The sequence below is a fragment of the Ascaphus truei genome, chromosome 21 (assembly GCF_040206685.1).
Source record: "Ascaphus truei isolate aAscTru1 chromosome 21, aAscTru1.hap1, whole genome shotgun sequence".
In the NCBI taxonomy this organism is placed as follows: Eukaryota; Metazoa; Chordata; class Amphibia; order Anura; family Ascaphidae; genus Ascaphus; species Ascaphus truei.
In genome coordinates this window covers 2721101-2745378 of record NC_134503.1, presented here as the reverse complement: position 1 = coordinate 2745378, position 24278 = coordinate 2721101, and the positions used below count along the sequence as shown (strand labels likewise).

General features: G+C 53.6%; 2 protein-coding genes across 6 annotated transcripts in view; one reads left to right on the top strand and one right to left on the bottom strand.

Moving 5' to 3' along the window:
• APEX2 (apurinic/apyrimidinic endodeoxyribonuclease 2) overlaps nucleotides 1–24278 on the top strand; it is a 112620-nt gene that overhangs the window by 4258 nt on the left and 84084 nt on the right. The window contains exon 7 of one of the 5 annotated variants that reach the window (XM_075578402.1): nucleotides 296–1473. The exons of the other annotated variants lie outside the window; for them this stretch is intronic. Coding sequence (XP_075434517.1) covers nucleotides 296–1312 — 1017 coding nt within the window. The 3' untranslated portion in view covers nucleotides 1313–1473. Of the gene's footprint in view, nucleotides 1–295; nucleotides 1474–24278 lie in introns of those variants that run through there. 5 annotated transcript variants of the gene reach the window in all.
• The window catches only part of ALAS2 (5'-aminolevulinate synthase 2), a 16255-nt gene continuing 472 nt past the window's right edge, over nucleotides 8496–24278 (bottom strand). The window contains exons 2-11 of the mRNA XM_075578400.1: nucleotides 18897–19093; nucleotides 18189–18356; nucleotides 17560–17691; nucleotides 17227–17449; nucleotides 16575–16759; nucleotides 15026–15205; nucleotides 13155–13319; nucleotides 10342–10610; nucleotides 9653–9815; nucleotides 8496–8775 (exon numbers count right to left, since the gene is read on the bottom strand). Of these exons, the coding sequence (XP_075434515.1) occupies nucleotides 8612–8775; nucleotides 9653–9815; nucleotides 10342–10610; nucleotides 13155–13319; nucleotides 15026–15205; nucleotides 16575–16759; nucleotides 17227–17449; nucleotides 17560–17691; nucleotides 18189–18356; nucleotides 18897–19074 (1827 nt within the window). The 5' untranslated portion in view covers nucleotides 19075–19093 and the 3' untranslated portion in view covers nucleotides 8496–8611. The remainder of the gene's footprint in view (nucleotides 8776–9652; nucleotides 9816–10341; nucleotides 10611–13154; nucleotides 13320–15025; nucleotides 15206–16574; nucleotides 16760–17226; nucleotides 17450–17559; nucleotides 17692–18188; nucleotides 18357–18896; nucleotides 19094–24278) is intronic.

Here is a 24278-nt window from a genome sequence, read left to right as displayed (position 1 = left end):
TAAATATCCAGCAGTATGTCGCTAGAGGAGGACAGAGGGATTACACCAGAATGATGTGAGAGGGTTATCAGCATATCATCAAGATGAGAAACATAAGTATTTTTCTCAGGAACAGAATAATATGCAACCATCTTTGAAGGTATTATAACTTATTTGAACGTCGCCGCCATTTTGTACTATTGTATGCGAGTATTTATCTAAGACCAGAATGCTGAGCTCTGTTATGCTGGGATCGAAAGAGCCCGAAGGACGTTTCACACACCCCTGGTTTTATCTCGCTGTTCTCGTTCCCTAGGAGGTCTTCGAGGAGAACCCGGGGCGCCAGTGGCTGAACCAGTTTGTGGGTGAGCCCGTTGCGTCCGGAGTGGGGGACCCAGACTCTGCGGTGACTCCCGGTCGGGAATCTTCCGGCCGTTTCCTCGACAGCTTCCGCTATTTCCACCCCGCGCAGAAGAACGCCTTCACCTGCTGGTCTTCCGCCTCCGGGGCCCGGCAAACCAATTATGGCACCCGCATAGACTACATCCTGGGGGACAGGGGGCTGGTGGAGACGCAGTTCCTGGACTCCATACTCCTGCCGGAGGTAGAAGGCTCAGACCACTGCCCTGTCAAGGCCGTCTTGAGGTGCCGCCCTGTGCCGGCTGCCCGGTGCCCCCCGCTGTGCACAAAGTATTTGCCGGAATTTGCCGGCCGGCAGCAGAAGTTGTCCCAGTTCCTGGTGCGGAAGGACAGAGATGTGGAAGGTGCAGCCGGGGCGGGCGGGGAGCTGCCGGAGTCGCGGGGCTCTGGGGAAGGAGCCGAGCACCCTCCTGTCCGTAAGCGGGCGCAGGAGGCAGTGCGTGGAAAAGCTGGTAAGAAAAGCAGAGCGGGCGCAGGGAGCCTTCTGAGCTTCTTTAAACCAGTAGGGAGCAGAGCAGCCCCCGCGGGGGAGGGGAGGAGCCCCCGCAGGGGAGGAGAGGAGCCCTCGCAGGGGAGGAGAGGAGCCCCCGCGGTGGAGGAGAGGAGCAGTGACCCAGCGCGATGTGCCAGGGAGAGAGCAGAGGGCACAACCCAGCAGGACCCGCTGCCCGCCCCGCTAGTCCGTAAGGAAAGCCAGGCCGCTTTCTGGAAGTCTGTGCTGAAGGGCCCCGCTCCCCCACCCAGCTGTAAGGGCCACGGGGAGCCCTGTGTACTGCGGACGGTCAAGAAGGCCGGTCCAACCTGTGGCCGGCAGTTTTACGTGTGCGCCCGGCCTGTGGGTCACTCTTCCAACCCCCAGGCACGGTGCAACTTCTTCCTCTGGGTCACAAAGAAAACCGGGTGTGAGGACTGAGGCGCTTTGGGCTGTGGTCATTCTGGCCGCGAGAGCCGACACAGACTACGCCCTGCGCTCCCCCCCTTGCCGTGCCGTGTTTGTAGCTTATTCACCTGAATGCGACAGAAAGTACTTTATATCTTGGCACCGTTTAGTAAACCTGGTCTTTATCTTTCTTAGCACTGGGTTTCTTCACACTGATCTCCCGCCGTGTACAGAATATCACACTGTGTGATCTCCCGCTGTGTACAGAATATCACACTGTGTGATCTCCCGCTGTGTACAGAATATCACGCTGTGTACAGAATATCACGCTGTGTGATCTCCCGCTGTGTACAGAATATCACGCTGTGTGATCTCCCGCTGTGTACAGAATATCACACTGTGTGATCTCCCGCTGTGTACAGAATATCACACTGTGTGATCCCCCGCTGTGTACAGAATATCACACTGTGATCTCCCGCTGTGTACAGAATATCACACTGGGTGATTTCCCGCTGTGTACAGAATATCACACCTGAGCTGTGTGATTTCCCGCTGTGTACAGAATATCACGCTGTGTGATCTCCCGCTGTGTACATAATATAACGCTGTGTGATCTCCCGCTGTGTACAGAATATCACACTGTGTGATCTCCTGCTGTGTACAGAATATATCACCTGAGCTGTGTGATCTCCCGCTGTGTACAGAATATCACACTGGGTGATCTCCCGCTGTGTACAGAATATCACACTGTGTGATCTCCCGCTGTGTACAGAATATCACGCTGTGTGATCTCCCGCTGTGTACAGAATATCCCGCTGTGTACAGAATATCACACTGTGTGATCTCCCGCTGTGTACAGAATATCACACTGTGTGATCTCCCGCTGTGTACAGAATATCACACTGGGTGATCTCCCGCTGTGTACAGAATATCACACTGTGTGATCTCCCGCTGTGTACAGAATATCACACTGTGATCTCCCGCTGTGTACAGAATATATCACCTGAGCTGTGTGATCTCCCGCTGTGTACAGAATATCACACTGTGTGATCTCCCTCTGTGTACAGAATATCACACTGGGTGATCTCCCGCTGTGTACAGAATATCACACTGGGTGATCTCCCGCCGTGTACAGAATATCACACTGGGTGATCTCCCGCCGTGTACAGAATATCACACTGTGTGATCTCCCGCTGTGTACAGAATATCACACTGTGTGATCTCCCGCCGTGTGTACAGAATATCACACTGTGTGATCTCCCGCTGTGTACAGAATATCACACTGTGTGATCTCCCGCTGTGTACAGAATATCACACTGTGTGATCCCCCGCTGTGTACAGAATATCACACTGTGTGATCCCCCGCTGTGTACAGAATATCACACTGTGTGATCCCCCGCTGTGTACAGAATATCACACTGGGTGATCTCCCGCTGTGTACAGAATATCACACTGTGTGATCTCCCGCTGTGTACAGAATATCACACTGTGTGATCTCCCGCTGTGTACAGAATATCACACTGTGTGATCCCCCGCTGTGTACAGAATATCACACTGTGTGATCTCCCGCTGTGTACAGAATATCACACTGTGATCTCCCGCTGTGTACAGAATATCACACTGTGATCTCCCGCTGTGTACAGAATATCACACTGGGTGATCTCCCGCTGTGTACAGAATATCACGCTGTGTGATCTCCCGCTGTGTACAGAATATCACACTGTGTGATCTCCCGCTGTGTACAGAATATCACGCTGTGTTATCTCCCGCTGTGTACAGAATATCACACTGTGATCTCCCGCTGTGTACAGAATATCACACTGTGATCTCCCGCTGTGTACAGAATATCACACTGTGATCTCCCGCTGTGTACAGAATATCACGCTGTGTGATCTCCCGCTGTGTACAGAATATCACGCTGTGTGATCTCCCGCTGTGTACAGAATATCACACTGGGTGATCTCCCGCTGTGTACAGAATATCACACTGTGTGATCCCCCGCTGTGTACAGAATATCACGCTGTGTGATCTCCCGCTGTGTACAGAATATCACACTGTGTGATCCCCCGCTGTGTACAGAATATCACACTGTGTGATCCCCCGCTGTGTACAGAATATCACACTGGGTGATCTCCCGCTGTGTACAGAATATCACGCTGTGTTATCTCCCGCTGTGTACAGAATATCACACTGTGATCTCCCGCTGTGTACAGAATATCACGCTGTGTGATCTCCCGCTGTGTACAGAATATCACACTGTGTGATCTCCCGCTGTGTACAGAATATCACGCTGTGTTATCTCCCGCTGTGTACAGAATATCACACTGTGTGATCTCCCTCTGTGTACAGAATATCACACTGGGTGATCTCCCGCTGTGTACAGAATATCACACTGGGTGATCTCCCGCCGTGTACAGAATATCACACTGGGTGATCTCCCGCCGTGTACAGAATATCACACTGTGTGATCTCCCGCTGTGTACAGAATATCACACTGTGTGATCTCCCGCCGTGTGTACAGAATATCACACTGTGTGATCTCCCGCTGTGTACAGAATATCACACTGTGTGATCTCCCGCTGTGTACAGAATATCACACTGTGTGATCCCCCGCTGTGTACAGAATATCACACTGTGTGATCTCCCGCTGTGTACAGAATATCACACTGTGTGATCCCCCGCTGTGTACAGAATATCACACTGGGTGATCTCCCGCTGTGTACAGAATATCACACTGTGTGATCTCCCGCTGTGTACAGAATATCACACTGTGTGATCTCCCGCTGTGTACAGAATATCACACTGTGTGATCCCCCGCTGTGTACAGAATATCACACTGTGTGATCTCCCGCTGTGTACAGAATATCACACTGTGATCTCCCGCTGTGTACAGAATATCACACTGTGATCTCCCGCTGTGTACAGAATATCACACTGGGTGATCTCCCGCTGTGTACAGAATATCACGCTGTGTGATCTCCCGCTGTGTACAGAATATCACACTGTGTGATCTCCCGCTGTGTACAGAATATCACGCTGTGTTATCTCCCGCTGTGTACAGAATATCACACTGTGATCTCCCGCTGTGTACAGAATATCACGCTGTGTGATCTCCCGCTGTGTACAGAATATCACACTGTGTGATCTCCCGCTGTGTACAGAATATCACGCTGTGTTATCTCCCGCTGTGTACAGAATATCACACTGTGATCTCCCGCTGTGTACAGAATATCACACTGTGATCTCCCGCTGTGTACAGAATATCACACTGTGATCTCCCGCTGTGTACAGAATATCACGCTGTGTGATCTCCCGCTGTGTACAGAATATCACGCTGTGTGATCTCCCGCTGTGTACAGAATATCACACTGGGTGATCTCCCGCTGTGTACAGAATATCACACTGTGTGATCCCCCGCTGTGTACAGAATATCACGCTGTGTGATCTCCCGCTGTGTACAGAATATCACACTGTGTGATCCCCCGCTGTGTACAGAATATCACACTGTGTGATCCCCCGCTGTGTACAGAATATCACACTGGGTGATCTCCCGCTGTGTACAGAATATCACACTGTGTGATCTCCCGCTGTGTACAGAATATCACACTGTGTGATCTCCCGCTGTGTACAGAATATCACACTGTGTGATCCCCCGCTGTGTACAGAATATCACACTGTGTGATCTCCCGCTGTGTACAGAATATCACACTGTGATCTCCCGCTGTGTACAGAATATCACACTGTGATCTCCCGCTGTGTACAGAATATCACACTGGGTGATCTCCCGCTGTGTACAGAATATCACGCTGTGTGATCTCCCGCTGTGTACAGAATATCACGCTGTGTGATCTCCCGCTGTGTACAGAATATCACACTGTGTGATCTCCCGCTGTGTACAGAATATCACGCTGTGTTATCTCCCGCTGTGTACAGAATATCACACTGTGATCTCCCGCTGTGTACAGAATATCACACTGTGATCTCCCGCTGTGTACAGAATATCACACTGTGATCTCCCGCTGTGTACAGAATATCACGCTGTGTGATCTCCCGCTGTGTACAGAATATCACGCTGTGTGATCTCCCGCTGTGTACAGAATATCACACTGGGTGATCTCCCGCTGTGTACAGAATATCACACTGTGTGATCCCCCGCTGTGTACAGAATATCACGCTGTGTGATCTCCCGCTGTGTACAGAATATCACACTGTGTGATCTCCCGCTGTGTACAGAATATCACACTGTGATCTCCCGCTGTGTACAGAATATCACCTGAGCTGTGTGATCTCCCGCTGTGTACAGAATATCACGCTGTGTGATCTCCCGCTGTGTACAGAATATCACACTGTGTGATCTCCCGCTGTGTACAGAATATCACGCTGTGTGATCTCCCGCTGTGTACAGAATATCACGCTGTGTGATCTCCCGCTGTGTACAGAATATCACACTGGGTGATCTCCCGCTGTGTACAGAATATCACACTGTGTGATCCCCCGCTGTGTACAGAATATCACGCTGTGTGATCTCCCGCTGTGTACAGAATATCACACTGTGTGATCTCCCGCTGTGTACAGAATATCACACTGTGATCTCCCGCTGTGTACAGAATATCACACTGGGTGATCTCCCGCTGTGTACAGAATATCACACTGTGTGATCTCCCGCTGTGTACAGAATATCACACTGTGTGATCTCCCGCTGTGTACAGAATATCACACTGGGTGATCTCCCGCTGTGTACAGAATATCACACTGGGTGATCTCCCGCTGTGTACAGAATATCACACTGGGTGATCTCCCGCTGTGTACAGAATATCACACTGTGTGATCTCCCGCTGTGTACAGAATATCACGCTGTGTGATCTCCCGCTGTGTACAGAATATCACACCTGAGCTGTGTGACTTTTAGCCCACGAACTTTAACCCGCACAAAATAAATGTCTATTTTTTTTTTTTTTTAGAATTACATGATTTTGTACCAATCACAAACAATAAACCTGTGTAGTGGCATACAGCAGCAGTGAGGATGACTTCCTGTTTTGTGGCATACAGCCGGAGTGAGGATGACTTCCTGTTTTGTGGCATACAGCAGGAGTGAGGATGACTTCCTGTTTAGTGGCATACAGCCGGAGTGAGGATGACTTCCTGTGTAGTGGCATACAGCAGCAGTGAGGATGACTTCCTGTTTTGTGGCATACAGCCGGAGTGAGGATGACTTCCTGTTTTGTGGCATACAGCAGGAGTGAGGATGACTTCCTGTGTAGTGGCATACAGCCGGAGTGAGGATGACTTCCTGTGTAGTAGCATACAGCCGGAGTGAGGATGACTTCCTGTGTAGTGGCATACAGCAGCAGTGAGGATGACTTCCTGTGTAGTAGCATACAGCAGCAGTGAGGATGACTTCCTATGTAGTGGCATACAGCAGGAGTGAGGATGACTTCCTGTTTAGTGGCATACAGCCGGAGTGAGGATGACTTCCTGTGTAGTAGCATACAGCAGCAGTGAGGATGACTTCCTGTGTAGTGGCATACAGCAGGAGTGAGGATGACTTCCTGTGTAGTGGCATACAGCCGGAGTGAGGATGACTTCCTGTGTAGTAGCATACAGCCGGAGTGAGGATGACTTCCTGTGTAGTGGCATACAGCCGGAGTGAGGATGACTTCCTGTGTAGTGGCATACAGCAGCAGTGAGGATGACTTCCTGTGTAGTGGCATACAGCCGGAGTGAGGATGACTTCCTGTGTAGTGGCATACAGCCGGAGTGAGGATGACTTCCTGTGTAGTGGCATACAGCCGGAGTGAGGATGACTTCCTGTGTAGTGGCATACAGCCGGAGTGAGGATGACTTCCTGTGTAGTGGCATACAGCCGGAGTGAGGATGACTTCCTGTGTAGTGGCATACAGCCGGAGTGAGGATGACTTCCTGTGTAGTAGCATACAGCCGGAGTGAGGATGACTTCCTGTGTAGTGGCATACAGCCGGAGTGAGGATGACTTCCTGTGTAGTGGCATACAGCCGGAGTGAGGGTGACTTCCTGTGTAGTAGCATACAGCCGGAGTGAGTATGACTTCCTGTGTAGTGGCATACAGCAGGAGTGAGGGTGACTTCCTGTGTAGTAGCATACAGCAGGAGTGAGGATGACTTCCTGTGTAGTAGCATACAGCAGGAGTGAGGATGACTTCCTGTGTAGTAGCATACAGCAGGAGTGAGGATGACTTCCTGTTTGAGTTGATCTGTTTCCTTCCTTGTGACGTTGGTAACGCCTTTTCACAATGCTACAGTTTTGCTGTTCATGACGTTTGCATATTGATTTTAACTCCCGTCCTCAAAGGCCACCAACAGGTCAGGTTTTCAGTATATCCCTGGTTCAGCACAGGTGGCTCAATCAGTCCTTGCTTCGGCACAGGTGGCTCGGTCTTTGATGGATATCCTGAAAACCTGGCCTGTTGGTGGCAATCAATTGAGCCAGCTCATGCTCCCCTTCAGATTTAACTCTTCGCTGGTAGAGCGGTCTGTGACAGACTCTGGACACGTAAGATCTTTCTTCCCACCCCTGTCCTGTTCGGTGTATTGTGTTGAACGGAAGAATAATTACCTGCCCCGGTCACTTCACAAACAACCCAGAGATCAGCCCGAGACATTGTTTATTACACGTGTTCGTTACGTACGACCGAACGAAGCACCCACCCACCCCAGGGCCACCCTTACAGCTGCAAGCACCCACCCACCCCAGGGCCACCCTTACAGCTGCAAGCACCCGCGAGCTAAGTGGCTGCAATGTTACTGGGTGCTGCACATGTGAGTGTTTATACTGTGGGGGTGAGGATATATCCTTAAAGGGACCAGTGATCAGAGACGCTGCGTGTTTACATCTCACTTGTACATATGGACGAGTGATGGATGTGTAGGGATGTGTTGGGCGCCGGCGGCAGCTTCGAAGCCGAATAAAAGTGCCGTGGTATAAATGGAATTGCCACTTTGTTTCGCTGCGGTCTCTGGGGCCTGGGGGAAGATAACCTAGCTCCAGTAGATCTATATCTGCACAGTCCACGTAGCCACATTTACGTTACCCAGAGCCGCGGGGGGGGTGGGGGGAGCGAAATGCATCGGCTCCGGGGACAGTAAGCGCCGCGGGTGCTGCCTGTGGAGGATGTATCGCTGCCGGAGGATGCCGCTGGATCTAGATCGTGGGCACCGAGCACGCGGAGGTTGGTGTGTGAGTGTGTGTGTGTGTGTGTGTGTGTGTGTGTGTGTTAGGCACTTTGCAGTTATACATCTTCCTGGCGGACATGACAATGTGTGCGCCGCTGTTGGCGCCGGGCGTGCGCAGCTCTCAGGCGTACATGGTGATATATCGGGGTTCCATGTTCCCGAAGTAGGAGCGTTCCCACTCGCTCATCAGGTCGAAGTGCAGGGGGCGGTGGCAGAAGTTGCACTCGGCGGTGGATGGCGGCTTCACCGGCATCCCGGCTTCTTTCCATGTGCGCACCAGGTTCTCTGCACATGCACGGAACAGTAATCAGGGGGGGGTCTCACACAGGCAGACAGGGGGGGGTCTCACAGGCAGACAGGGGGGGGTCTCACAGGCAGACAGGGGGGGGTCTCACAGGCAGACGGGGGGGTCTCACACAGGCAGACGGGGGGGGTCTCACACAGGCAGACGGGCATTTCTTACAGGGGGGGGTCCTCACACAGGCAGACGGGCATTTCTTACAGGGGGGGTCCTCACACAGGCAGACGGGCATTTCTTACAGGGGGGGGGTCCTCACACAGGCAGACGGGCATTTCTTACAGGGGGGGGTCCTCACACAGGCAGACAGGGGCATTTCTTACAGGGGGGGTCCTCACACAGGCAGACGGGCATTTCTTACAGGGGGGGGTCTCACACAGGCAGACGGGGGGGGTCTCACACAGGCAGACGGGGGGGGGTCTCACACAGGCAGACGGGGGGGGGTTTAAATTACCCAGCTGAGACCCCTTAGTGGAATGAGTTAAAGGCAGAGGGGCCTGCAGCGTGAGACCTGCCGCAGCGATGGCCGCCGCCCACGCACGTGTTCTAATTGGACCAACATGATTTTTATACTGAAATTGTCACTTTCTAGCGTGTTCCCTTGTACATGGAGCCATGTGGTGCATTGTGGGTATTTAACCCTGTAGGGGTGGAAAGCCCTGCATGGTTTGGTCTCTGCCCCCCGATTTGTGCAGTTACATCTTACCGGGGTGGTGCAGTTTTGTGGGGGTCCTAAGCAGAATATTAGGGGGCCGCTTCATTTAGCATAGGATATATGCCAATTTGAGTGATCTGAACGGGGCTACAGCTGTGTCTCAGGCCTCCTCTGACTGCGCTGAAGCCTCTCCCCTGACTATCGCTTACCCACAAAGTAGCTCATCATGTCGGGTGTGTGGTGTGGGGAGGGCGCCAGCCTCAGCAGCTCCTCCCCGCGGGGGACGGTCGGGTAATTGATGGCCTGGACGTAGATGTTGTATTGGGACAGGAGGATGTCACAGATTCTGGTGTTGAGAGCGGCGTCCCCGACCTGGTGACAGAGCACAGCGAGTGAGACAGGGCTTCGGAATTCCCAGAACCCTTCACTTCTCTGCCGCCCCTGGAAAACTAGCTCCGTTATAGGTGCCTTTTAACGGGCCAACACGAGAGCTCTTCGTGGATAAGTACAGAGCATTGGAAACCTCTCAAGTCTCCGCCTCGTGTCTTCATGAAGAAGAGACCTATGAGGTTTAGAAAGCACTGCCCTTTGTGTTAAGTAAGAAAATCCTTTTTTTTTTTTTAATCAATCATCGTTTAACTTGATATTAAATCCCCTTCTCTGCCGGGGTGTCCTGCTTGACCACGCTGTTATTTACCCAGACACTGCAGGCGCTGGGGACTAATAGCTATAAATATTATATCCAATGGCGTTTTCTGGGTTTACATGGTTCGTATTAAAAATCCGCACGTATATTATCCGAAGGGCTTATTATTCAGCTCTGGTTTAACCTGACCCATTGCTTCATTTTAATAGCTCTAAAGCGCCTCCTAGAGGATACCCCAGGCGTCCTGCTCACCCGTATGGGGATGATGTGGCTGGGGCAGTTGATGACGGGCAGCCCGGCGTCCAGCAGCAGTTGGCGCATGTGCTTGACGTTGCGCTGGTGGGCGCGCCGCAGGGCCTGGCCCTCCTCGCCCTTTAGAACCCGCACGGACTCCAGCGCCCCGGCCAGCACCATCGGAGGGAGGGAGGTGGTGAAGATGAAGCCGGCGGCGTAGGAGCGCACGGTGTCGATCAGAGAGGCGGCGCTGGCAACGTAACCGCCCACGCAGCCAAAGGCCTTCCCTGGGGAGGCAGAGAACGGGGTGTTACAGATCTGCAGAGCATCGCAGGGTGACCCCTTCCCTGCCGGGGCATCGCTGTGTAACCCCTTCCCTGCCGGGGCATCGCTGTGTAACCCCTTCCCTGCCAGGGCATCGCTGTGTAACCCCTTCCCTGCCGGGGCATCGCTGTGTAACCCCTTCCCTGCCGGGGCATCGCTGTGTAACCCCTTCCCTGCCAGAGCGTCGCTGTGTAACCCCTTCCCTGCCAGAGCGTCGCTGTGTAACCCCTTCCCTGCCAGAGCATCGCTGTGTAACCCCTTCCCTGCCAGGGCATCGCTGTGTAACCCCTTCCCTGCCAGGGCATCGCTGTGTAACCCCTTCCCTGCCAGGGCATCGCTGTGTAACACCTTCCCTGCCAGAGCATCGCTGTGTAACCCCTTCCCTGCCAGAGCATCGCTGTGTAACCCCTTCCCTGCCAGAGCGTCGCTGTGTAACCCCTTCCCTGCCAGGGCATCGCTGGGTAACCCCTTCCCTGCCGGGGCATCGCTGTGTAACCCCTTCCCTGCCAGAGCATCACCATGTAACCCCTTCCCTGCCAGAGCATCGCTGTGTAACCCCTTCCCTGCCAGAGCGTCGCTGTGTAACCCCTTCCCTGCCAGAGCGTCGCTGTGTAACCCCTTCCCTGCCAGAGCATCACCATGTAACCCCTTCCCTGCCAGAGCATCGCTGTGTAACCCCTTCCCTGCCAGGGCATCACTGGGTAACCCCTTCCCTACCGGAGCGTCGCTGTGTAACCCCTTCCCTGCCGGAGCGTCGCTGTGTAACCCCTTCGCTGCTGGAGCGTCGCCGTGTAACCCCTTCCGTGCCAGAGCGTCGCTGTGTAACCCCTTCCCTGCCAGAGCATCGCTGTGTAACCCCTTCCCTGCCGGAGCGTCACTGTGTAACCCCTTCCCTGCCGGAGCGTCACTGTGTAACCCCTTCCCTGCCAGAGCCCCGCAGGCCATTGCTGCGTAACCCATTCTGTGCCAGAGATCTGCACAAACACACTGGAAGCAGACTGATGTCAGCAGTAATACTATCTCCCCTGGGAATGCAGCTTCAGGCTGCTCTGGGCTCACAGATAAAGCTCAGGCGTGGACAGAACTAGGCAGGGCCACCTAACCCGCCACGCCCAGCAGATCTGGCATTTAATGGACCATAGCAGCCAATATTGCGTCAGTGTAACACAGCGCTGTGTGTGCCGAGGCTGTAACGCGTGTGCCGAGGCTGTAACGCGTGTGCCGAGGCTGTAACGCGTGTGCCGAGGCTGTAACGCGTGTGCCGAGGCTGTAACGCGTGTGCCGAGGCTGTAACGCGTGTGCCGAGGCTGTAACGCGTGTGCCGAGGCTGTAACGCGTGTGCCGAGGCTGTAACGGGTGTGCCGAGGCTGTAACGGGTGTGCCGAGGCTGTAACGGGTGTGCCGAGGCTGTAACGGGTGTGCCGAGGCTGTAACGGGTGTGCCGAGGCTGTAACGGGTGTGCCGAGGCTGTAACGGGTGTGCCGAGGCTGTAACGCGTGTGCCGAGGCTGTAACGCGTGTGCCGAGGCTGTAACGCGTGTGCCGAGGCTGTAACGCGTGTGCCGAGGCTGTAACGTGTGTGCCGTGCGCTGTACACGGCTTGTATGGTATTAGGGGTAAATAGAAACAAATAAACATAGAATTAGACGGCAGATGAGAGCCCCGTGGCCCCCTGTTCTCGTGGCCCCCATGTTCCCGTGGCCCCCTGTTCCCGTGGCCCCCGTGGCTGCCTGTTCCCTCTGGTTCCTTATTTAGGATTTATGCCTTACGCCTCCCCCAAACAGGTTTGAATTCCCTTCTATATTAATCCCTACCACCTCTGTTAAAGCCGTTCGTGCAAGTATAGAATGATCCCGCGCCATGTCCCGGATCCCGCGCCGTGTCCCGGATCCCGCGCCGTGTCCCGGATCCCGCGCCGTGTCCCGGATCCCGCGCCGTGTCCCGGATCCCGCGCCGTGTCCCGGATCCCGCGCCGTGTCCCGGTTCCCGCGCCGTGTCCCGGATCCCGCGCCGTGTCCCGGATCCCGCGCCGTGTCCCGGATCCCGCGCCGTGTCCCGGATCCCGCGCCGTGTCCCGGATCCCGCGCCGTGTCCCGGATCCCGCGCCGTGTCCCGGATCCCGCGCCGTGTCCCGGATCCCGCGCCGTGTCCCGGTTCCCGCGCCGTGTCCCGGATCCCGCGCCGTGTCCCGGATCCCGCGCCGTGTCCCGGACCCCGCGCCGTGTCCCGGACCCCGCGCCGTGTCCCGGACCCCGCGCCGTGTCCCGGACCCCGCGCCGTGTCCCGGACCCCGCGCCGTGTCCCGGACCCCGCGCCGTGTCCCGGATCCCGCGCCGTGTCCCGGATCCCGCGCCGTGTCCCGGACCCCGCGCCGTGTCCCGGATCCCGCGCCGTGTCCCGGATCCCGCGCCGTGTCCCGGATCCCGCGCCGTGTCCCGGATCCCGCGCCGTGTCCCAGATCCCGCGCCGTGTCCCGACACTCGTTCTGTTACTGTGAGTATTAATTACCTAGCGTTCCTGAGATGATGTCCATCTTGTGCATGACTCCGTCTCGCTCCCCAACGCCCGCTCCCCGCGCCCCGTACAATCCCACCGCGTGTACCTCGTCCACGAACGTCAGCGCTCCATATTTGTGTGCCACGTCACATAGCTCCACCAGGGGGCAGATCGCACCTGTGAGGGGGCACGAGAGGGAACAGCATCAATACCAACAAGAGTAACACTGCAGCATTCATTACCTACAACGTGTTACCCGGAAGTAATACGCTGAGCGTCTCCTCTCGTTTCCAGGCATGTCCTGGGCATAACATGAAGGCGGTACGTGGATACGTTGTATATGGACAGCGTTTATACGTTCTATATAGAGACATTGCAGAACGTATACTACCTGCGCGGCCGCGCGCGCTCCTGCAGCCCCAGCGATCTGTGAACGTGTCTGCCGGAGATTGGGGAGGCGATGCGGGGGGGGGCGCGGCGGACGCGTCACGAAGCTGGTTCGCCCTCATTGGCTGAACCAGCTCACGTGACGCTGACGTCACGCAGCAGCCGCCCGGGAAGGCAGAATGTATTGTCTGCTAACGCTGTCGCGTCAGCGCGCCTTTTCGCCTGCAGGCACTTGGCTAAGTGCTATAGTCAATAACAGAAGTGTGCTTGACGTGCGCGCGCTCGCAGCAACTCCTGCACTATTAGCTCGGCCTCAGATACAATATATGTTCTAGGCGTATAGAACAGTTACAGACCAGGTTAAAATGTGAGAGATTGGTCTAGGTTGTTCCAGACGTGGGGGGCACGGTAAGAGGAGGAGGGACTGCATAACTTGTTTAATCTGAGGACCATGAACAGTCCCTTGGAGTCTGATCTCAGATAAGTGCTGCAGGCGGTAGGGGTGAGGAGATCGTTCAGATACTCGGGTAGCTTGCCCAGAAAGTATTTGAAGGCGAGACAGGAAAGGTGAACTTTGTGTCTGGACTCAAGTGACGACCAATCTAGTTCTCTGAGCATTTCGCAGTGATGTGCGTTGTAACGACATCGTAGCACAAAGCGGCATAGTGACTTGTAGCGGGTGTCTGGGTTGCTACGGTTCAATACACAGAGACACATGGAGCAGTGTCACAGACATAAGGGGTTAGAGAAACAATCATACAGGGAGAGAGACACACAGCGCGGCTACAGGGAGAGAGACACAGCGCGGCTACAGGGAGAGAGACACACAGCGCGGCTACAGGGAGAGAGACACACAGCGCGGCTACAGGGAGAGAGACACAGCGCGGCTACAGGGAGAGAGACACACAGCGCGGCTACAGGGAGAGAGACACAGCGTGGCTACAGGGAGAGAGAGACACAGCGTGGCTACAGGGAGAGAGACACACAGCGCGGCTACAGGGAGAGAGACACAGCGCGGCTACAGGGAGAGAGACACACAGCGCGGCTACAGGGAGAGAGACACAGCGCGGCTACAGGCAGAGAGATACACAGCGCGGCTACAGGGAGAGAGACACAGCGCGGCTACAGGGAGAGAGACACACAGCGCGGCTACAGGGAGAGAGACACAGCGCGGCTACAGGGAGAGAGAGACACAGCGCGGCTACAGGGAGAGATACACAGTGCGGCTACAGGCAGAGAGACCCTGCAAAGTGTGAGCACGGAGATACTGCAGAATCAGACACAGACAGCAGAGCCAGGCGTAGAGCGAGAAACATCCATACGTACATAAGCTATACGGAGACAGGCACAGAGAGGGCGAGGCACCGATACATAGACAAAGAGAGGTACATGTATTACTAAGTAAAGGAACGCCGGGAGACATTGTGTGGCCCAATCGCTTCAATCTGTGTCTTGGTGACAGAATAGGGACAAACACAAGCAGCTGGCCGTCTTACCATCCATAGAGTGCACAGTCTCAAACGCCACAATCTTGGGCGTCTTGGGGTCCGCGTTACGCAGAAGCTCCTCCAAGTGAGCGGGGTCGTTGTGGCGGAACACATACTTTGGGACCCCGCTGTTTCGGATGCCCTGGATCATGGAGGCGTGGTTCCCAGCATCCGAATAAATCTCGCAGCCTGCGGACAACAAGGACAGGCCATCAAAGCCATGCGTGTATCATGTAAGCTAGCCATGCGTGTAGTATGTAAGCTAGCCATGCGTGTATCATGTAAGCTAGCCATGTGTGTAGTATGTAAGCTAGCCATGTGTGTAGTATGTAGGCTGGCTATCTTCCATGCTTACATGTGTATATCACGAAAGCTAGCCATGCGAGTATCATGTAAATTAGCCATGTGTCTATCATGTAAGCTATCCATGCGTGTAGTATGTAAGCTAGCCATGTTTGTAGCATGTATGACAGCCACACACCGACCCGCCCATGCATTGTGGGGAACAAGAAGCAATGGAAAAACAGTGACCCACAGAACCAGGCTGTGTAACCTCTTCCCCGACAAAGACACCTTCAGCGCTCAGTGTAACCCTTTGTGTCATCATGTCCCCATGCTACATGTCATCATGTCCCCATGCTACATGTCATCATGTCCCCATGCTACATGTCATCATATCCCCATGCTACATGCCATCATGTCCCCATGCTACATGCCATCATGTCCCCATGCTACATGCCATCATGTCCCCATGCTACATGCCATCATGTCCCCATGCTACATGCCATCATGTCCCCATGCTACATGCCATCATGTCCCCATGCTACATGCCATCATGTCCCCATGCTACATGCCATCATGTCCCCATGCTACATGCCATCATGTCCCCATGCTACATGCCATCATGTCCCCATGCTACATGTCATCATGTCCCCATGCTACATGCCATCATGTCCCCATGCTACATGCCATCATGTCCCATGCTACATGTCATCATGTCCCCATGCTACATGTCATCATGTCCCCATGCTACATGTCCCCCATGCTACATGTCATCACGTCCCCATGCTACATGTCATCACGTCCCCATGCTACATGTCATCACGTCCCCATGCTACATGTCATCACGTCCCCATGCTACATGTCATCACGTCCCCATGCTACATGTCATCACGTCCTCATGCTACATGCCATCATGTCCCCATGCTACATGTCATCATGTCCCCATGCTACATGTCATCATGTCCCCATGCTACATGTCATCATGTCCCCATGCTACATGTCATCATGTCCCCATGCTACATGTCATCATGTCCCCATGCTACATGTCACCATTTCCCTATGCTACATGTCATCATGTCCCCATGCTACATGTCACCATTTCCCCATGCTACATGTCACCATGTCCCCATGCAGTGGGAAGGATAGACGCCGTGTGATATGGGTTCCTATTGTCACCGGGCCGGGCACCATGGAGTGGGCCTAGTCTCCAGCTCTCTGCGGCACAATGTGGAGATGATTACAGAGCAGCAGTAGTTGGTATCACTTTGGCACCTACCTGGCAGCATTTTGGCCAATGTGAAGAGGGTGGAGTCATTTGCCACGAAGCAGGAGGAGAAGAGCAGGGCAGCGTCTTTGTGGTGCAGATCTGCCAGTTCGCACTCCAGGTCCACGTGGTATTTGCTGGTGCCGGAGATGTTCCTGGTTCCACCGGCTCCGGCTCCGTGCTCTTTCAGCGTCTCCCTGAGGGGGAGAGGAACATGGAGAATGAATCATGCACCAGCCCCCTCTGCACCTTCTCCTCTGACCGCAAGAGCCACCAGCTTTACCTGTAGCAGACACGTCCAGTGACCCATACATCCGAATGTTTATCATGAGGGACCAGTTGGCCGGTCCTCCCTATATAGTCTTTGGGAGACATTAATGGGCCTCAGCTACAATCTGCTCAGGAATGGTCATGGTCATCACGTTATAGGGTGGGCATAGAAATAATACAAGACTCAATTACTGCCTCAACGTCTCCTGTGGTCCATACGTTTACCCCCCTGTGCCTCAGTTATGCACCCGTTATGGCGTAATAGCCAGTCTAATCTAGAGGCAGGTGCACGAGTTCCTATGAAGTGTAACTGCAAAAAGGCTTTGGAATTTAGGGCATGTTAATATTCTGTGCAAACCCCCCATTAATATGTCTGTAGTCCCTGCGTACTCACGAGATAGCTTGCAGCACCCTTGGGTGCCGACTCATGCCCAGGTAGTCATTGCTGCACCACACGGACACTTCCTTCTTGTCACCCTGGAGGTCAGAGAAGTCCTCGGCGAACGGATAGGCATCTGCCCTTCGGTTCACGGTCTTGAACAACCGGTACGTGTGGTCCCGTTTCTTCTCCTCAATCCTCCGGCTGAAGAACTCATCGTACCCAAAGGCAGCTCCACCTAATGATAGGAGGTAAGAGTGAGCAGGGGCCAAGAGGTAGCACCAAAGAGGGCAAGCCGGGGTGTGAGCCATGGGAACACCCGCACACATCACATCTCTCCGTGTTTACCGGTCATGTTCTCTTTAATCAGGTGAGTCAGGGTGAGCGGAGCTCCGGTTCCGAGGTTCACTTTGGGGAAAGGACCCAGGAACTTCTTCTTCAGGCTGGACTGGACTTCCAGCAGCAGAGAGCTGAGAGGATCTGCAGAGCAGGAGAAAGGGTCGCGGGCAGGCTTTGTTTAACCCTTACAAAGTCAGATGGGTCAGCAACATGTTGCAAAGCAGTAGGGTGCTTGCTCCTCTACTTCCGAGAGATAAGCCACTAACCACTGAAGTGGAAGACCCGGTCCCCACCTCAGCTTGGGCAGATCTCTCTACCAGTTAGTATCCATACTACATAGTTACATCACATCTGTATCGGAGTTACTGCTGTTAGCCAGGGGACACGGGGCTGTACAGAGATCATTTACAATGTACCCCTTTCTCAACAAGCTGCCAATCTAATATTTGGGGTATCCAAAGCACAGGGATATAAAGTGACTTGGCCAAAGTCACAAGCAACTGGCAATGATGTTGCATCTTGGTTCTACCACATCAGAGATCGGTGTCTACGTTGCAAGGCCACCACCCCAGTGTTTAGGATGACCACCCAACGTGCGCAGAGCATCCCACTCCGACCCATGTACCCAGGGAACCAACCTGTTTTGAAAGCCTGGAGGTCTTCCTGGACTTCGGGACCGGCTCTCTGCACGATGGAGCTCTCGCCCCTCTCCATCTCGGTCTTAATGAAGGGGCACGTGGCGTTGGCGGAGGCAGTTTGGGCGGCAGCCTGAGCCAGTGTGCGCCTGTTGGAGGCACCAGAGGAGACTGAAACAGAAAGATGTAACCCCATTATACAGGCAGCCGTGCTCCGGCACGCAGGGTGTAGTATAATATAAATCAGAGTATAGTATATACACAAGAGAACATGCACCATATGGACACAGGACAAGGGGCTTCCGAAAAATAGGTATCCACCCAAATCAGAAGTATAAGGTACAATCTGAGCATGTTACAGTATCTAAAAGAATAAAATAATCTTTGCTCATGCTATAATCCAGGGGTGCCAACTGCAGTCGTCAGGATATCCCTGCTTCAGCACAGGTGGCTCAATCTGTCCCTGCTTCAGCACAGGTGGCTCAATCAGAGCCTCTGATTGAGCCACCTGTGCTGAAGCTGGGATATCCTGAAAACCTGACCTGTTGGGGGGCTTGAGGACGGGGGTTGAGCGCCCCTGATATAATCACTAAAAACATACAGTATATAAATTGACATTTTGGTTCGGCCTAGTCATCCGTGTAACGCACAGACACAAACTTGGTGGGGGAGCGGTGGGGGACTCCCCACTTTATAGAAGCCAGGTCTCACCCCCGGTGGCCGGGGCAGTGTCCTTAGCCCGCTGCTGGTGTCCGGTAGAGGTGGACAGGCTGTGCGTCACCATGACCGGGCAGCGCTCGGCGGAGCGCAGGACCAGGGGGCGGGTGGCGCGCAGGAACACGGAGGGGTCCCGGGTGAGGAAGGGGCAGCGGTGCAGAAAGGAAGCCATCTTCACACGTTCAGGTTGTCTGCACCGGGAGGGGAGGGAGAGAGAACACGGGAGGGGAGGGAGAGAGAACACGGGAGGGGAGGGAGAGAGCACGGGAGGGGAGGGAGAGAGAACACGGGAGGGGAGGGAGAGAGAACACGGGAGGGGAGGGAGAGAACACGGGAGGGGAGGGAGAGAGAACACGGGAGGGGAGGGAGAGAGAACACGGGAGGGGAGGGAGAGAGAACACGGGAGGGGAGGGAGAGAGAACACGGGAGGGGAGGGAGAGAACACGGGAGGGGAGGGAGAGAACACGGGAGGGGAGGGAGAGAGAACAAGACATGTAACGTGAGCAGATAAACCCCGTACTGATAACAGAACCAGGAACTCATTTAAAGGGCCTGACACACGAATATCTCTGATACAGTGTCGCCCTCCGCACGCAGATACAGTGTCGCCCTCCGCACGCAGATACAGTGTCGCCCTCCGCACGCAGATACAAACATCCCTCACAGATACAGAGAAACAACCTCTTATCCCATCAGGTGAATGTGAGGTCCCGGTACCACAGGAATATAACGCAGACAGGGTCTCCATACTCCCTACAAACTGCTAAAGGAACTGCACACGGGTACGTACAGAGATGGGACGCCGCAGGACACGGGCGGCCAACTCCCGTCCTCGAGGGCCACTGCCAGGTCAGGTTTTCAGGATATCCCTGCTTCAGCACAAGTGGCTCAATCAGTGGCTCAGTCACTGACTGCACCACCTGTGCTGAAGCAGGGATATCCTGAAAAATCTGACCTGCCGGTGGCCCTTAAGGACTGAAGTTGGCCGCCCTGCCATAGAACAAGAAAACAATCTAATACCAGATACTAGCAACCCCAAAACATGGGGGGGAGACGGTCTGTAAATGTCACCATGAGAGTCCCTAATAAGTTACAGAAGGGGGCGCTCAACTCCAGTCCTCAAGCCTCCCCAACAGGTCAGGTGTTCAGGATATCACTGCTTCAGCACAGGTGGCTCAATCAGTCCTTGCTTCAGCACAGGTGGGTCAATCAGAGGCTCAGCCTTTGACTGAGTCTCTGATTGACCCACCTGTGCTGAAGCTGGGATATCCTGAAAACCTGTCCTGTTGGGGGGGACGGGGGTCTTGAGGACTGGAGCTGAGCCCCCTTAAGCCAGAGTGTCTAATACAGAAAAACAACAACAGGCGGCAGATAATGAGACTAAACAAGACAAATACAGAAACACGGGGGGGGGCCACGTGGCCACGTTTCCAGCACCACGGCTTCCTCAGGCCCATTCCCACATCTTTGTGGTTCTTCTTTAATAAAACGTTTTCTTGCTCATCTAGAAAAATCCAACCAGCATGGCTTCCCCATCGCTCGGCGTATGAGGCCCGCGCCGGGGAGGCGGGACTATCCGTCCGTATCCATTGTTTGTGGTTACATTCACGGTTAATGCTCTTCTAGCATCTCATGTAGATGCATTACCCTGTACTTTAGTGTACGGCACATATCTACTAAGCAGCGCGCTATCATGAGACACCTGATGACCGATCCCCTGTCTGCTGACATAGCACCACTGTAAGAGACCGTTCTGCGAGTGCCATGGACATGGTTTGCGTTATATAAAAGTAATATTAGGGGTTAAATCCAGTTGCGCGCCCTCACCTGCACATGAGACCCTGGGATCAGAGCGCCAGACGCGCGGCCTCACGGAGTAAGAAGCAGCGTGACAAAAGTGCCCCAGTGTTCCCCAATGCCAGCTGTGGTTAGACAGGGAAGAGGTTCCGAGAGTAGGAAGGACGGCGGGAGGTAGGGTGACCGTTGGAGGGATGTCCTCAGGCGGTGGTCTGGATGTTGCAGTCTCTCTTGCTTTCACGCTAATGGGATGTGGTGTAAGTGCGGAGACACTTCCTCATATTACACACTGTATCACCAGCAGACGCATGAAAGGGAATACGGCAGCCGGCGGTGTAACCAGGTACAGCCCGGCTGCATTTAAATTGATGCCATGAGAACCAGATTGACCTCTGACCTCTTGGCATGTAGGTACGTTACACTCTGCTCCACGCGTGCCGCCGAGGGGTTAAGGGGCAGTTATTTCATGAGCGTTCGGTAAAGGGACGTAGTTACTGCGGCATTTCTGCAGGCGCTTTCTTTTGTGCGTCGAAAAGCCGGACCATGGAACAAAAATGATGAAGATAGGTATATATATATATATATATAAATATTAATATTCCGCGTGAAGAAAACATTCTTAATATGAAGCAGCTGAGGACCTGCAACACCTTACCCCGCCATAAATACAGGAGGAACGCATATGATTTGGGGACACTTTGTACATTTTTAGCATTAGAGCTCCCAGAAACGTTCATTTTTGGGGGCCCGACTCTCCCCCAATGTTTGGCTCCTGTGGGTTTTGCCAGCTCTGGGAGGGAGTCGGCGCTGTGTGCTGGGGCAGACGCGCAGTGTCCATGAGAGATAAGGCCGGAGCGTGTTATCTGTGCCCTTCTAAGCATGGCCTTGCATGGAGACACACCCAGCATCGCCTGGCTCAGGATCAGAGGCTCGTCATTTCACTCCTCCCAAAACCTGTCACAGTCAGGGGCAGATAGTGAGCCCGGAGGGGGGGCAGCGGGGACAAGATTTTGGGGAGTTGCAGGAAGGGAAGTTTGCTAATAGCAAAGATGGAGGTCTGTACGAGAGAACGCGGGACGGGGAAATCAGGAGCAAGAGAGAGGAAAGAACGTGGGGGGAAAGCGAGGGAAGATAAACGTCAGGCCGGGGCAATAAAGGGCCGCGGAGAATGGAACGGCCGTCGGGGGGGGAAAGACAGGAAGAAGAGAAACGATAGAGGGGGAAAGCGAGAGATGCGCAGAGGAAGGCCTCGTCCAGGGTGAGGGTTGAGCGGGGGCGTGCGCTCACGCTGGACCCATTGCGACAATGCACGTGGCCTGCGTGTTTCTCTGTTCCAGCCCCCCCCACCTTACCCCAGTGTCTGCCCCCCCCACTCCAGTTTCAGCCCCCCCACCCGTTTTAGCCCCCAGTTTCAGCCCCCCACCCGTTTTAGCCCCCAGTTTCAGCCCCCCCACCAGTTTCAGCCCCCCCCCCCACAGTTTCAGCCCCCTACCCCCGGCTGTTCACGCTGCCAGTTGCCTGAGGCCGTTTGAAAACGCTACAAAACGCAGCTTGCTTATAATCAGGATGTAATTCCATAGGTACCACGGGCTGACGAGCAATGGTACCGCTGCGGGGGCAATTATCAACCCTGAGGGCGTCTGCCAAACAATTCTTCCAACAGATGAAATAGCGGTGCCATCTTGTTAACCCATTCACTGCCAAGGGGGCTAGCACCGCGTATGCTCATGCCGCCTTACTTCAGTAAGCAGAGAAGAGCTACTTTTTAATGCTCTTGCCTTCAACGCCGGTCAGGTTTTCAAGGATATCCCTGCTTCAGCGTAGGTGGCTCAATCAGTCCCTGCGTCTGCTCAGGTGGCTCAATCAATGAGCTGCGATACCCTGTAAACCAGACCTGTTGGGGCGGCTTAGGGACCGGAGTTGAGCACCCCCTGTGTTAACCAAAGATATCGATATTGTGATGATGCTGAATATTGACGCTGCCAGCCATATGGCGTCTGCCCTGGTCTGATTTTAAAGGTCTTACATAGAAGAGCCTCTTTATCTGGCAATGAGTTTGCGGTGATAAGAGGCCTGTGCTTGCAAGACAGAGATAGACTGCAAGGAACTCGTCCCAAATTCAGCTGATGTAACAAAAACAACCCAGAAAGGGAGAGTGTGGGTCGTGGACTGAAGCGCCGTCAGCTAGAACTAAAATACTGCTTCATGGACCCTTAAGCATTCATTCATTTTATTCTTAACTGCAGTGATATTCGTGAACAACGCACCACTGATTATAATATATTAGCATAGCTGCAATAAGATCCTGCCCCGAGAAGCTAACAATCTAATTTTGAATGTATGTGGCACAGCCAGAGAAACACCCAGAGTCCCAGACGACGAGTGCAAGCGCTGGAATTAAACCCGCGGCCACGAACATTGGCAGACAAAACCTACCTCGTAATCCTATTAAAGAGTGTCTTAACGTCATTATCATCCCACAAGTGTTAATCCTAAAACAGATGCAGGAAACTGTTCTTACAGACCTGTCCTACAGAGAGAATACGGATTTCCTAACACATCCCAAAGCATCCCTACATCTTTAACCCGTTCGTGAACTTTTATTTTGTTCCCAAAAATGTTAATATTACAAATCTTTGGAAATCATTTCAAGTTACTGTTTGTATATTCCTACATAAACATAGCATTTGACGACGGATTAGAGCCACTTTGCCCATTTTCCTATTTGCTGTAAAAGTTCAGATTTAGCCTTATATCTGTCCCAAGCATTTTTGCATTCCCTTAATGTATCAGTCCCTGCTACCTCTGCTGGGCGCCTACTCCACGCATCCACTACCCTTTCAGTGAAGAAGTACTTCCTCACATTTCCCGAGCCTCCCAGCCTCAGAGAATGACCCCGTGTTCTAGCTCTTCTCTCTCTCTGTAATATGCTTCCCTCCTGTAACTTGCTACAACACTTTGTGTATGTGTTTGGATCATATCCCCCTCTCCCTTCTCTCCTCTAAGATGCACATACATGTATGTATGTATGTATGTATGTATGTATGTATGTATGTATATCTTTATATAGCGCCATTAATGTACATAGCGCTTCACAGCGCATACTAAGGTCCTTTAGCCTTTCCTGAATAGTCTCATGCTGTAGATCACGCACCATCTTAGCGTCCCTTCTTAGCACAATCTCCAATTATCCAGCTATACCTAGTGCCGAACAAGACGACCGTGATGGAACATGTGTGCACAACGCCAGGTACGTGTTAGGCTGTAAGCTGCCCGGAGCAGGGACTTCTCTGTCCAGTTATGGAGTTTATACCTTCTCCTTGTGGGCAACGCCTACCCAACCTGTGTTATAATTGAGCTGAGATTTAAGGCCACCTGAGCCGCACATGGTTTTTATGCTTGGTGAATTGGCTTTGGCCAACGTTGCCGTTTTGCCAATTCTTTTCACGGGGCGGGGAGGACACGGCTCGCCTGGTTTGCGAACTTCCATGTCCATTTGTCGCATCTCTTGTAAATACCTGCGCTTGGACCTCTCCGGAGAGATTGTGAGTAATATCACCTACACATTGTGTGTAAACA